At 42.4% G+C, this 15907-nt stretch overlaps 1 protein-coding gene across 1 annotated transcript in view; it reads right to left on the bottom strand.

Moving 5' to 3' along the window:
• The window catches only part of INPP5A (inositol polyphosphate-5-phosphatase A), a 146192-nt gene that overhangs the window by 53819 nt on the left and 76466 nt on the right, over positions 1-15907 (bottom strand). Inside the window, exon 8 of the mRNA XM_027692165.1 lies at positions 11036-11120. Within this exon, the coding sequence (XP_027547966.1) occupies positions 11036-11120 (85 nt within the window). The remainder of the gene's footprint in view (positions 1-11035; positions 11121-15907) is intronic.

The following is a 15907-nucleotide window of genomic DNA, read 5'->3' as shown; positions in this document are numbered from 1 at the left end:
GCCCTTCAGCAGGAGAACGGTCCCACCATCACCTCATTCCCTGTTCATTTGAACTCCTACAGCCTACCCTCCAGCTAAGAAAAGCCCCAATTACTAAATGTCTACATTAGGGTAAAACAGTGCATACAGTTCACAGTGAGGGTAACCGAGGGGCCTGGAGGGGGGGTACGACTGCTCCTGAGCTCCCCTGCTCTCTGCCAGTGGCTGGAGCCCTTTTACCTGACCTTGGAACACCTGAGGGAGAAAGACTGGAATTCAACATGTTAGCTCCTCCTTCCAGCTGCTGCTTCACTCACAGGAGGAAGAGAAAATCTTTAAAGGTCTCCACTGAACAGATGCTGCGTGACTGCACAAAGGGCCAGGAAGCTTTTCAGAATTTTTAAAAAACAATCCTTCTTTCCTTGGAGAAGGAGTAACCTAAATGTTATGGCAACTATTACAGTTGATTTCAGATTCCTGGGCTGGCTACCATTTTGCATATTTTGCTTTGAAGTGTCAAATTCTCATCTCAAATTGGGACTGGGAAAAATGATACATTATGGGAAATTGTATTCTGAGAAAGGTAAAATTGCTGTCTGTATTACCAATACTAATAAAGATAGATTTGTGTATACAGCATGTGGATTGAAAAATCAGCATTTCCTTTAATAACACACAATTATAAAATGCAATGAAGACCTGCATCGAACACAAATTTTTTAGAAATTACCACTGTGTGAGTCCTCCTCAGAGGGGCCAGGGAACAGAATCTGCTGGCCTGTTTCTTACCTCTTTGCTACAGAAATAACAAAGGAAGAACCATGAAGGAGATAAAAGTAACGAGCAGCACATGCTTATTCCATGGTGCTGAGCAGTTCAGGGTGCGTTTTCTGAACCTTCTTAAAATGAATACTGATACCTATGCTAATTTGCAGGGAAATATGGACTTTCAGACCAGATCCTGTGAGGCAATGTTAGTGCTGAGAGGGCTGAAGAAGCCAGAAGAAAGAGAAACAAATCTGTCTGCTGAGGAGCTGTGCAGAGCTGTACCTGCACTGTGAGGTACAATCCAACAACGTTCTGGACACCATACATTTTTATGTATGTTTGAGTGGGATGGAATCAAGCAGAAATAATATAAAAGTGGATTTATTGAGTGATAATTACATACTGAGGAATGTGTTAAAGAAAAGGAAAGAAATGGGACAGGCAGGGACCTGAGAGCTACAAAGTACACTGAAGTTAGCAGGAGGTTGCAATGTTAGAAGAATTTCATTCAACTACTAAATAGAGTTGAAAAATTCAGTCTGGCAAGAGAATTTGTTCTGGTATGTGCTTTCTTTAAAAAACCTGAATTGGAGGATTTCTTTGACTGAAGACTGCACATTTTATTTACTCTTTGTCAAGCCACCAGGTTTATTTCCCTTAAACTTTACTAATATCTTATTTTACTTAGAACGCCTTGAAAAGCAAGAATGAATAAAGTTTGTAACGGGTCAAAAAGCTACTCTATCCCTGATAACAGTATGTCTTTCTGTCCTACACTGCACCATCGAGGTATAATGTCCCACTACAAATGAGTTTTACACACTTTAGGCATCTCAGCTTGTCCATTCACCCTGAGGCTGTCCCGTTTACCACTGGTCAGTGCTCAGAAGGTGCCACTGCAAACTTCACAGTAATGACAGAGCTTTTCTCCCAGCAACACTAAATGTGCATCCAAATCTAAATAAAAATAAGGTTGCTCTTTTTTAATAAAATATTGATCTTGGTTCCTTAGTGCACTTTTCTATGACTTTTGAGAATAAATACTTTCAGGTAATAATCTGTTAGAGGAATTTTTAAAATGTTTTAACATTTAAAAAACATCCAGGGATTTTGTGCATTCAGTTCATCAACTCTCACTGTATTTCTTACTGTAACTCAAGAATAAAACTCGCCATTGCAACGAGAGTCACTGACAGAGGCACATATGATCCCATTCCTTGCTTTCACATAGATACCAAATTCTTTCTTCCCAATTTTGTTTTTGACAAGCAAGCAAAATATCATTCTTCAATACATGCTGGGTTTCGGTTTTTTTAAATCCCTTCTAGACGTCCATTTATGATAATGAAAATAGAGGTATACACATGATATTGATATACTGCACATATGCAGAGTGTAAGCCTTTCCTTCCCCCACTCTCCTTTTCTTTTATACCATCAGTGGGTGCCTTTCAAATACTAGTGCATAATTCATCCATAGATGTTAAAACTTTCTATCACAGTAACACCCAGGAATAAACTGAAATGTAAAAAGAATGCCTTTTTTGCAGTTCTTCTAAAATGACATAATTCTAAAAAAAGGTATTTTACAGCATCTACCCAGGTGATATTTTGCCTCTGTTGAGCTGCTGAGTTTCTATGCTAGATATAAGCAAAAACCCAATCAATAGGTGGCTTTACTTAAGTACTCATTACAGACTTACACTAAGCATTACAATACTCCATTAAATTATTAAAATTACACCTGCTTTGATAACTTTGAAGTCCAGATGTTATTACTGGTTGGTTACATGTGTGTTTTTCTAGCCCCAGTCCCTGCTGTACCACAAGCATCCTCGCCCTGACTGAGAACAGTTGCTTGCCAATGCTTAAAGGTGGAGTGTCGAATGAAGTGCCTCCCGTATTCCAACTCCAACAACTCCCCATGTTACAGGTGCAAAACCCTGGCCATGTAAAAAGTTTGGCAAACACAGCTTGGTCTGTTTGTTAATGAGCACATCATCCAGCAGAGATGAACCTGCCTCCCTCAGACAGATGAGCACTGTTACACTCAGGCAGGCTGCAGCAGATACCTAGATCTGGCATCAGCATCTTATCAACTGGGAGCCGTTGTCCAGGCCATTTTTCCATGTGCCCAAAGTCTCAGTCTCTGGACCTGCCAACCTGGGGGAAGCTGCCAGGTCCCTGCAGATAAGTCTGGTTGCTTTGTCGGGAGCTCACAGGTACCCACACACCCCTGATGAAAGACGCTCGTGCTCCAGGAGCTTTCTTTGCTCATTCAGAGTCTGAGGATGGTGTCTGAACCACACACTCGGAGCTGCCGTGTGCTCTCAGAATCCCCTGCCCTCGGCGCTGGCCCACGGGCACATCCCTGGCAGTCGGAAGCGCTGGGATGTTCCCATGCCAGCAGGTGATGGATAGATGGATGGATGGATGGATGGATGGATGGCAGGTGTGGGTGGTGGGGACGGGCGCTGCTGGTACCGCTGTCACCCGCCGTCACTGCAGCTGAGGACACAGCTGCCGCCCACAGCCACAGCGACAGCCACGGCCGTGGGCCCAGCTTACAGACCGCAGCATTAATTAGCTTAATGATGCCCTGCCCTACTAGAAAGCGCGAGATAATTGTATTTAATTTGTGTACGTTTTAATTACGGCCCGGCAGTGCCAAGTTTGACGAACGCATCGTCTTTTCCGTTCTGCTCTGTCACCGTGTTCGTATTAATTTGCATCTGGAGCAGGAGGGGCTGCTCAGCCCTGCTCAAAGAGACCCTGCTAGTTTTTACAGTGTCATCCTTCACACGGTGACGCTGGGTGGGATCTCTGCCTGCTGATAGCAGTGTCATCCCTTCCTGTGGCCACAAATTAAAAGCAGGTTGACCACATGCTCCAAGACCCTCCGGGGCCCCAAAGGAGGTAGCCAGAGAACAATCCATTCACTCATCTCTCCCCTTATCTGTGATGGAAGTAGAAACAATTGCATCATTTAATTTACTACTGCAATGAGGATATGGCTCATTGGCCCCTCGTTGTTTTGAAGATAGATTTAATTAACCTCCTATGAATCTTGCCAATAACTGTGGCAGCATCAGGATGGAACGGAAGATGTCAAAAAATCAGCTGCAGGGCTGGGTAATGAGCATTTCTCCAGCTTGCTCCGCTGAGAGGACTCATGGCTACAGAGCTTGGTCCCAGCAGAAAGCTGAGGAGCAGATTGAGTTAATACGCTACTGACTGACCTCTGGGAATCCACGCTCAGGTTTGCTTTAGACTACTGAGAAAAAGAGAGGTAATTGAATAATTCCTAATAGCCACATATATCTTTAATGCAGAAGCCATTTGCAATCACTGGAAAATAAATAATTGCAATTAACTACACTGTTAAGTAAATATACAGTCCCTTGGGGAAGCAATCTGCATGCTTTTATAAGTCTGGCTACAATATGAAACTCATCACAATGTCTATGAGAGTAATTTATAATGAACATTTAGCGGGTGCCTCAGATGTGTTGTTGCCATTTACATTCATTAATAAAACTCTCCTTACTAGACCTGAAATTGTATGCATTTTAATTTAACAAATCTTTATTACACTTTCATTTTACACAGGATTTTTTTCCCAGCATTTCTTTGAGCTTGTAAAGAACATTAAAATGTCTATGAGATGAAGGTATTTACAATGAACTGTCTGAGAAGATAAAACCAATCCAGGATCTTCTGTGCTTTTCTAACTGGAATGAAAATATGATCTGAAGCTTGTAAGTTTTATTTATTTATTTCATGATGTGCAGGTTTATCTCAGAAATAAAGCACTGTGGTTTTTCTTTTACAATGATGGATTAGTATCACTTTACTGCAGGAAGAAGGGAACCGTATTACAGTTTTAAACTACCAGCCACTGTGGAGCAGGACCTACAGGAGCTTTTACCACTTGGCCATGAATTAAATGGATGTACTTGAGATCCTAAATGGACATGTGTAGACACCTGCACATCATCACTGCCCAGAAAAAATAACAGTGTCTGGTGTGGTTTGGGACAGAGAAGCACAGTTGCATATGTTGCATACGTGTACTCTTCATGCTATGTTAGTACTTTTAATGCAATCACACTTTACTGGTTTCTCCTGACTACTCACTTGTCAAAGGAGAAAAAGTCAGAATTTTAAAAAAAGAAATTACTTCTGTGGTTGTAACAATAAGAACATGCAATTCTAACATGCCCTTTTCCTGATGTATTCAAAGCATCTTACTGCAAATACCACTTAGATAAAAACACACACACACACACACACACACAAATATATGCATCTGACAAGACAGCCAGGTGGTTGGTGATGGCTCTGGTACTGCAAGAGTCTCTCCTGCCAGGTGACCTGTTTTGTCCAGGGAAGCCCACCTGTAACAATGAGGAGATAATCAAGTATCCACATCCACTTGACCACCTCACTGGGAATCAGCCTTCCAGATCAGTGCTAATTCCCTAATTAACTATTAATCTTTTTAATGACAATTACTAACGGGTCAGTTCTTGGCTGGAGGTCCTCGTTAGCATCCAAAGCATGGGATGAAACAAGTTCAACTTAAAATATTTCTTCAGATTTGAGTAAGATCTAAATCAATTAATCAGACATGAAAAGCTGTTCATCAGCTTTTACTTCGAACAAGAGATGTTTGTTCAAAACAGAGCGAAAGGTGTCTCACAGGAGGAGGTTTTGCAGACACACATCGTGGCAGTGACAGGATTGCTCCTCCAAATTCTGCTAGCACAAGTTCGCTGAGTAAAGGGATACAATACCACCACTGGCTTTTTCAGAACGAAAGACCATGTTGTGCCAAGACTGTGTGATCAAATGGAAATTATGTGATTCACTGTAGCCATCAGCAATACAGTGGGAGCTAAAAAGTCATGCCAGAATGAAGTTGTTCCTATTTTACTGGATAATATAAAATCACATGGTCAGAGGTGGCAGAGAGGCACAGTGCAAGTGAATGATGGAGCCAGATATGCAACTTCTTATGAGCAGTTATTACCTTTCAAAAAACGTTTAATCAGCAATTCCAGCCATGGCTTACCAAAGGGCTGCTTGGCAGAAATCTAGAAAGGAAATATCCTGGTTGAGTGTAACACACGGAGCAGACAGGGTGGGTGGACAAGGTGAATTCTGAGTTTTAAGAGGAGAACTTTGCTTTTTGTTCTGCAGGTAGACCTTGAAAGATTTCTGAAGGCCAAAACGACTGGAATCCTGACACACCACTTCTGTTGGTACCTTTACAAATGTTCATATACGATACACTTAATCCCTCTCCAGCTCAGCTACCACCAACCCTAACAAAATGTCCTTTAGTGAGGGAAAAATGAAAACTGTTTTTTCATGGATACGAGGCAAGGATATGGTTTACCCAGAGCAAATGGATTTTGCAATTAATGTGGCTTTCCCCTAAAGCCTGACGGTTTGCAAACTGAGCTTTGTGTTACTGAGCTGCAGTTCTTGGGACTGAGGAGGACACAATTACATTTCTTTTTTCCCTGGGAGTATAAGGAACTTTAACAGATTTTTGAATCAGCATTCTCAGACAGAAACAGGGGTTCATTCCCAAACAGTCAAAATAAGCCTGGTTTCTTAAGCCTGTACTTTCCTAAAATGGACATATTAGATTAGGAAGACTTATAGGTAAGACTTTTAGTGTGGATTTTTTTAAATATGAAAATACGATAATTCTCAAAGATTATTACAGACTGTTACCATGGCCAGCTGACCAAAAAAATACTCTTCCTTTTTCTAGACCCACCTAAAACACTTGAATGGTGACTTAAATAGAGCAGGACTGGTAAACTGGCTCACTGAGACAGAAGGAGAAATGCTTCTCTCGATGAGCACAGCTGAGGCTGCGATGGGATGCTCCGGGCTGGGCAGGGAACAGGAGAGGAGGCAGCTCTGGACAGACAAGCTGCAGGTACCGCCAGGCTCCAGCACAGGAGCTCCTGGACCAGTAGGAAGGGGAAATCTCTTTTTTAAAACTTCTCTAACAAAGAAGGGGAAAGACCAGCTCTTCACGTGACAGACCCAAAGTGCCAGCCCACATGGACACGGTGCATGGGCAGCCCCACATGTACTGACGGGGATCACAACTCTCTCACTGGCACTTCCACAGATCCACGTGAATGAGGAGTCAAGGAGAGATTTATGGGACCAATTCTGCTTCCACACTTACACCACCAAGTGTTTGTGGAGTTTACAGAAAATATTAGATGCTAATAAGTTAAAAAATAGAGAGGTAAAACTAGAGATCAGAATGGCCTTGGACCCGGTCACAGCATGAAACCCCGTGAGCTCTGCAGCAGCCACCACAGGGGAGAGCAGCCTGCTCCCCAGGACTGACAGCAGAGAATTAACTTATTTCCTCCACGTGGTCTCTCACAGTCACTTCGTTTCTCTAATTTCTCACCAAAACCAAAAGGAACCAGTTCTTAGTAATAAACCTCTTCAGTCATTCCTCCACAACCTCCCGTTCCCTTCTTACCCTTAATGTGTTCAGGGATTTTATTATCCTGGTTTTATTCAGGTGACAGCCAAGTAGTAGAAGTAATTTAATTTCAGAACTTACAAGCCTGTACCCTATTACTTTTTAAGAACCAAAGCACTAACTCATAATAATTTTTAAATTTCTGGAATATTCTTCAACCTCAGCCTACAGTATGTCTCACTGCTGCTGCAAATTTCTTTAAAGTCACCTCATCAAATCTCCTTTTAACTCAACTTTATAAGACAATTTTCCTGAAGTAGAAAAGGTACCTTTGTCATGCACGCTACTATAAATTTGCAATGTACCTCTGAAAAGTGCAAAGATTACACTGACCTGTCTGTGTCAGCTTTAAAACAGACGAGAACAGAACTTCTGGAAAAGTTAAGAGAACCATCTTCTATATAAAGAAACATCAATTCATGTTTCTGTGAAATGCTGTGACAGTACTCGTACTAGAGACAGTGTAGAGAAGCTGATATAGACTAGAATTCATAGGCAAACTAATATAAAAGTCCATATAATTTTTTATGTTGTAAACACTTCCATATATGCTGGGAATAGAGGTGCTGGAAGATACCTTGAAGCAGTGGGCAAATAATCAGAATGCTGCACCACCCAAAAAGTCTAGCATTTAAAAAAAATTCAGTAGGCAAAGCAAAATCCTTGGCCACCTTTGCCTATGCAAGATTAATTGAAGTTATCTGGCCATCAGACAGAACAGCCAGGTCTTGGAGATCAAAACCCAGGGAAATGTAGATCTTTCTTCTGCAGTTACTGCCTTACTAAATACACTTCCTACCTCCAAGGGTTACTTTTGAAAACCCTCATGGCATGAAAGGTGAGGAGCAGAGGATGCCCTCAGGCACTCCCTGAAGGCATGGCTGGCTGGCAGCAGCACCAGGTGCCTGTGCTTTGCAGGCCGGAACAGGGAGGTTCCTTCTAGGAGGCTGGACTCTAATGGAAGGCAAAGCACTGGTGTTCCACTCCTTTACGGAGAGGGATCAGCCCCCAGCTTGGCTGCACAACCTGATCAGGATGTCCAGGATCTGGCCCTGACAGTGCTGCCGGAGCGGGTCAGGAACTGACACAGCAAACGCACTTGAAGAGTCACCGGAGCCACTTCAGCAACAGCTCCTGGCATTGCCCATGTGCCGGTAACAACCCCCCCCATTACTCCAGCAACAGGAAACCAGATTTTCCTAGCAAGGAAATCAATGTGACTTAAGATTAAGGTTCCCATAAATGTTCAATAAATTATATATTAACGATTTATTGCCTATTAATTATTAATTAATAAGCGTGACATTTTTGGCATGTGATTTAGGACACTGCACTTCAGGGTCTGGACTCCACATTTTGAACAGCTCTCAGATTCTGCCTTTATATGGCATAACTTGGAAATCCTTTAGAAATACACTTTATTCTTAGTGTTTGCTCTAAGCACAGTCTGCATTTCCACAATGTATTTCCACACGTATTGCTCGTAGTATCTTAGTGTCCAAGTGTTCAGCACACTGTGGTCTCAAGAGGGAATTCAAAAGGTCAGCAAGGAAACCAGAGATAAATTTAGTAATATACACAAAGATGACAGGTCAATGGATTAACCCTTAAGACCCCCAGTATTAACTACACTGCTGAATAGTCCAGAGAGTGGTTAATATTCATTTGCACAGGCACATGTTCAAATGCCAGAAGGGACTGGGATGTCCTTTGGAGCAGGAGGTTCCCAGCTGAGCATAGGCTCACACTTGGGCTGGCACGGCGTGCTGGGGACAGGAGCACCTCTGGCCATTCTTGTTCCTGCTCTGCCACTGCAGCTGTGCCAGGCCCTGGCTGGATCTGGGGAAATGGCACAGCCAAGTCACACCATCTACAAACCACGTTGGGAAGGGATTTGGGACTGGATCGTACATACCTTACACACAGCTAGACCATCAGGTCCCATCTAGTACAGTTCCGACTAGAGATGGCCTGTAGCCCTGCCCTTCCAAGCTATACTTTAGGAAGTGATCTGTCTCCCAGGAGCTGAACAGCGCTGTGCAGTGACTGCTGACTCCCTCAGGACTGTCCCAGTGCCCGGAGCTGCCCAAGGCACGGTGCTGCACAGTCACTTTTGTGGAGCAAACTGCATGAGACAAGCACTTCTTGAAGCTTTTGGATCTGTGACATACGAATTTATAAACTGTACCAAGTGCAGAACACTACAAAACAAACTTAATGTGACTTTACCTGTGCATGTGTAAATTATACATGGAAGTTTCTAGATCACCTTTAATTATGCTTAAATAATGTTGCAGAGTAGCTGTGTGAAGTTCTGCTTAATGGAGTATGCTGCTTCTCCAGAAGAGCAAAAGAAAATCTGTATTACTCTACTGCTTTGTGCACTCACCCAGGCACACACTTTAGCTAGGAAGAATATGGAAATTAATTTAATTCATCTCCCAATTACACCTTGTGTACTCAAATGCAGCAACATTACCCAGCAGGGATAAAACATTCCCAAGATGCAGAGTTCTGTGTCAGGCTAAGAACCCCCTGTGCTCAGCTGTGCAGCTTGCTCAGTTTGCATCCTCTGGGGTCAGTGACAGTATTTTGTTTGACGTGGTTCATTTTGAAACATATAAATGTAGAAATCTTAATCTATTGGTACCAAAGCAAACACCCTCTGCAGTTTCAGTCCTGCAGACTGCTGGCAGTGAATGAGTCAGGAAAAACTTGAAGCACCCTTCATCAGTACTGGGTGCAGGAGATAACTCTGCTGCAGTGACTGACAGGTGTTCTCAGACAGGAACATCCTTAGGAATACCATCACACCACTACTGAGGAAAAAACAGGTGTAATAGTTCAAAACCAAGTGATCTCTGAACATGAATGATAACCATGGCAGCTGCAGCATAGCAGAGAAGGATTTAGCCCTTAACATATGCAGTATGAAGCTGTATATTCTGAATTAGTGACTTGACTTTTGCTTCAATTATGCTTTAAGCTTGTTGGTTAAATGACTGCACTGTCTCAAGGAGTCCAAGAAGGAATTTATTAGTTCCATATGCAGTGCTGTAAAGTCAAACTTCTGTTTTTCAACAGATGAAGGACTAATCACCATGTAAGGAAGGAGAAAAGTACCACCCCTGGATGGGGGGAGCCAGTCTTTGACACACAGGACACTTATTTCCCACTGTTTGATTTACAAAATTACAACTTTTGGCTTAAAAGATACAGTCCTGCCTGCAAGGACACCAAAAAGACACCTCAGTACCTGTGAGAATTAAAGTGTGAAAACCAGGAGATTAAACTGGTTTTCAAGCTGAGTATTATTTCTGACCCCATGTTACCCGGAGCTGAGCTTCAGCAGTCAAGTCAAGGTGATCTCAACTCATAATGAAAAAGGTTTAGTACATTCTCTTTTAATACAAATGTCCCAGTCACCTTCCACACTGAGATGCTACTAGCACTGATGGCTGCCTGTACTTTGAAGTGTGAAGTTCTACCATGGACATTTAGGAAATGCCTCTCATTTTTTCCCCAGAGTAGAAATGTAACCCAGCGCTTCTTCTGCTTGCAGGAACTGCACTGTGAGCTCTAAGGAGATGGCAAAAGTCACAGTTAGTTACTTGTCAGATGTTCCTGTTAAAAGTAGTCTCGACAAAGTCTGATGCCAATATTACCATTAATTTGTTAAGTCACGTTTAGCTTTCCACAGGAAAAAATATTTGAGAAATCAAACCTGGTAGTGTGTACAACAGAAGAAAAAGAGAAGTCCTACCTCAACTACTGCTTTGGCATCCAGTCTAAAGTTGAAATCTCCAAAGACAAAATACGAAACTTTCTCAAACCGCTGATCTATAATTCTGGAAAAAAAATGAAAACAGAACAAACCTGTCATTCTTTACATACACGTGAGGATGCACAAAAACACATATGTTGTCTTTAAGCACAGTCTCAGAAATAATTATTGGTACCATCAAAACTACCAGTTTATACTGGACCAATACATTAAGCCTATTTTTCAGTTGATTTGCTTTGCTTAGGCAATTCTATCACCAGTCCCTGCACAACAGTGCATTTGGTTTCCCCTTCCTGGCTGACAGAGCAGACTGGGGGAAAGCACGTTTGCAGCAGTTTGTACAAATCACACAGAAGCAGCATTTGGATGTCATGGAAATCCTCAGAGCATCATGGAAGTCCTCCACACCTTGGAAAGCTTAAGGATACAGTTTTGGGCTGGGCATCTAAGAACCAGGAGCCCCGAATTAGCGGTGGGTTCAGAGTATGTTTGAGTTTACTGATGTCTAAGTAACGTTTACCAGAGTCTGTGAGTACTCTAAGAGCCACATGAGGAGTGATGTGGTAGGGCTAAACATCCATCATCCCATAGAGCATCCCTGGTTCCCAGTTCAGCTACAGTTCCCTGAAGACAGCTCTCAGTGCTGTGCATAGCAGACTACTGAGGCTGCAGCTAACACCTAACAGGTGATCACTCCAGCTGTGCAGTGAAGATTAACTTTTTCCTCAAGCCTTTGCTCAGTCCTGCCCAGAGAGTCACGGCATTACTGTCCGTCTTTCAAATCTTGTGTTATTAAAAACTGTCATTATATTATTAGCTGTTCTATTGTTAACAACACTTGTCTGGCAGTCCCAACAATTGCAATTTTACAGCTTCTGGAGATCTTGGCACTTGGAATCCACTGAGTCACTCTTATTTTCAAAACAGAAATCAATACAATTCATCTCCTATCAGTGGCTGAGAAAGATACGAAACACCCAAAATTCAACTGCCACAGCCACAAAGAATTTACACAGACAAAATGTACAAAACCCCACCCTGGTACCCTGGGTGTGCAAGGTGTGAGAACTAAGGAACAAACGCAGGCAATAAGCTGTGAACATTCTGGGATACAAGAACATGTAAGTGTTACAGTGCCAGAAAGCCCAGGTGAGCCCGGGGCAGGGCCCCCACGGACAGGTACAGGGTTATCCAGCAGTGCTGGGCAGGAGGCTCCCCAGAACACACTGCCCGGAGAGGAGGCACTTTACAAGTCCCGATACATTACATCCATTTAGACTTCTCAGAGCTTTAAAGATACAGCATTGGATCTGCAGTGAGATATTGCTGCTCTTCTGAAAACATCTCAGCTTTTGTCAACAGTAATCTATTAAGTAAGGAATATTATTCTATGGAAAACATAGTGTGCATTGGGCCTAAGACAGTGATCATTTGAAGAAAATCTTTTGCAAAGACTTTTTCTGATATGAAAATCTCCAGTCCTCCATTCAGCTGACAGATTATTGCAGGCACTGTTAATAAATACTGCCCACTGTCAGCTCCCAGGGAGCTCTGAGACAAACGTGTCACTCCTGACCCGCACAAAACATTAGTTTGATTAGTGCCCTCACGGCACACTGAAGGAAAATAAGAACTTAAAACTTAAACCATTTACAGTGTCACGGTTTGCTAACACTATCACTGCAAAACTGGATCCACACTTAAACATCAGAACAACTGATTTTGCTTTACCAACTGTTCTGATTCATATTTCAGCTTTGACTCTGCTCATTGCCATTTACTGCTGACAGAGGAATGACAGATATTGCAGGAATGACATCAAGGTCCATTGAAGGCCTCTTAAAACAAATTGGGATTATGAGAGCCATGCCTGTGATTGTATTATGCAAAGACATATTTTCCAAATAAACAGACTATTCCAAAAATAGCCCATGAAAATGCCTCCAAACTGATGAACAAACCAGCTGATTAGTCTGCTTCTGACCAATTAATTAAAACTCAGTCATTTCATAGTCCTGCATATTACCTGATTTAAACATGACTTGTGTACAAATCAATGCCAGCTTTACAACTGATAATTTTATCCAGCTTCTCCCCTTGTAGCTTGTCTTGTTGGACATTTTAGAAAGAGTGTCTCATGCCAGACTGAAGTAAGACTCCAAATGTTACTTCTCCACAATAATGCTCCAAGTGGTTTCTGACTCATCTCTTTTTACAGGTGGTGAAATTTAGGTGTACAGGAAAATTCCCAACAGTGACACAGCAAGGGATACACACATTTATGTACTTATTAAGCGATCTGTGGTACCTAACAATGAAATATCCTTTAAATGACTCAACTCAATACAGGTATGTAGCCTACTGTCCTTGTCTTGGAATTTACTATTAGTTCAAGAGTTCCCAAATCTCAGACCTCTTTCTGCAGTTTGGGACTGTGATAGCTCTGTGACACTCCCTGGTGCCTACAGCTGCCCTGAATCAATGGCACAAGAATTTGGATTCTGACTCTCCTAGAGATGGCAATAAGGAAGAGTACAGCAATATCCCAGCACTTAGGGGACTGGCACAGAAACGGGGCCAGTCTGGCCAGGGACACACAGGGCAGGTGTCACGACTGGGGTGAGAACTAAATAAAAGTGCTCTGTTCCTCATGTTTCTGTGTTCTAAGCCACAACATGCACAGTTCAGCACGTGTACAGGCACAGAGAACTCAGAAGACCACATTTTTTCAACAAGAATGAGTGCTTGCAGATGAGCAAGGAAGGCCTCCACATCACTGTTACTCTCCTTTGCTATTTGTTTCTATAAAAATACCCTTCCTTTAACCACAAATCAAATAGTCCTTCAAAAATGTTGCCCTGAATCACTCAATGGAGTGATAAATCTGAATCATATAAAAAGTAAGCAGCCAATCCACGCCACCAGCATAAATCCTATGGTTTCAGTGGGAGGACCCAGTGCCATTTCCTTTAACAACTTTTACCAGAGCATCACAAAGGGATGACTGAAGGCTGTATTCCTGCACAACATTAAATAGCTCATGACACAACAGATGACTCAGTTAAAGATTTCATGACTGTAAGAAGCTACAAATATTTCCCTCCCACAACTCTATGTGCCAGTACACACAACAGATCATTGATGCCTTCGCTGGCTGTGCTGCTTGTTGTGACCTGTGCAGGGCGACCAGGAGGGACAGGCATTCAGGGTGGATCCAGAGCTGAATGCAAATGAAACTGAAAACTTCTCCAACAGATGACAGCCCAGAAAGAGAAGTCTGCATATTGAAAAGGCTGGAAGAACATGTTCACTCTTCTCAATCTTTGTCCTTGTTCAAGAAAGAACTGCTTATGGGAAATGAGTTTGTTTGCACTCAGAACATACCAAAGAAAGATCTTTTACTTCTATGCATTTTGGAAATCAATATAACAAATTCAATCTGGCAAATCAGCAACACCAGAAAGAAAGCATGTTCCTGTCTGGGCTTACTGATGTCTCTGGTAAACTTTAGAGCGTACAACTATGAACACCACAGATGATTTCTCTTCTACCAGTTCCACAAACACAGAACTTGAAATTGCACAAGGAGTTCTCGGTAACTGGTAAGATTCTTCACACCTCTAACACATTATCTTAATTATTTTGCATTTTCAAACCATTTCTACATTTTTAAGTGATAGCTTTATCCTGAACGTCTTCTAGACTAGTTGGGTTTGTCTGTTTCTTTTCACATTTTGTTGTATTTTGAGAAGAGGGAGACGAGTTGAATGGAAGAGCTGAAGAGCTTTTTAGCTATGACAGGGCAGTAAGAGAAGGAAACACTCGAGCAATTGTAACTTCAAGTACAGTTTACAGTCCAAGGTAGTCATACGCTGAAATGTTTTGATAAGTCAAATCCATGGTTCACACTTTTTTTAAGTAAACTCGACTGTCAATTCTAAGAGTGTAAATTAATGTAAATTACTACGGCAATTTCTTTGCTGCAAAATAAAGACATATAATTCTTATTTCGGTCTAACAGCTGCAATTTGGCTCATGCTGGGCATCAGCAAGAGCTTTACAGGCCCAGAAAGAAGCTCCTGTGTCTGCACTAGAGATGTCCTTGCTCTGCTGTGTTGGTCAGGCTTTGAGCAAACCCCCTCCCCTCAGCAGAGCTTTTGGCATGGCACACCCTGACACCCTGTCCTGTGACAAAACCATCTGTTATTCTGGGGGCATCAGGAGAATTACGAGAAACCTTCAATCTCCCTGACCTGTGCCACTCAGCAGCTTCATCCTGGGCTGACCAGCCTGGCTGGGATGGGAGCACAGATGACCGAGGAAGAGGTCACACAAATGCCACGGTGGAAGGACATGCTCAGCATCTGCTCTGGAGCCTGGGTACCCCAAATTACTCTGCTGTAAGGACACACCTCTCAGCCCTGATGGCAGTGTCAGGTATGTGGACTGTGAGGGGAAGTTTTCTCAAAGACACTTAGGAAATGCCACATCCCTACCAAGACTAAGACAAGGAAGAGGCAGAGATCCCTCTTCTCCTCAATACAACTGGGAATCTGAGTCTATTTATTAATTTCAGTTGCTGCAGAGAACAGAAATCAGTGCAATCCTAAAATGAACAATTCTGTGTTACTGGAATCACTGAAATCCTTTTGTAATTTACTTTATTTTGAAGTACTCATTAAAGTAGTTTACAATTAAAGTTACTTGATGAAAGGCACCTCTTCTACAAACGCTGTATCGCGCACTGATATATACACTTCAAAGCACTGAAATTCAGCCAGAAAATAACAGGACAATCAGAAACATGACTGACTTCCCCTTGCTTTCATACTTCTCCCCCTCCCATACTGT

This window comes from Neopelma chrysocephalum, unplaced genomic scaffold (assembly GCF_003984885.1).
Source record: "Neopelma chrysocephalum unplaced genomic scaffold, ASM398488v2 Primary Assembly neopelma1_85, whole genome shotgun sequence".
Taxonomy (NCBI): Eukaryota; Metazoa; Chordata; class Aves; order Passeriformes; family Pipridae; genus Neopelma; species Neopelma chrysocephalum.
Note: the sequence above shows the minus strand (reverse complement) of the source record. Positions and strands in the feature narration are given on the sequence as shown.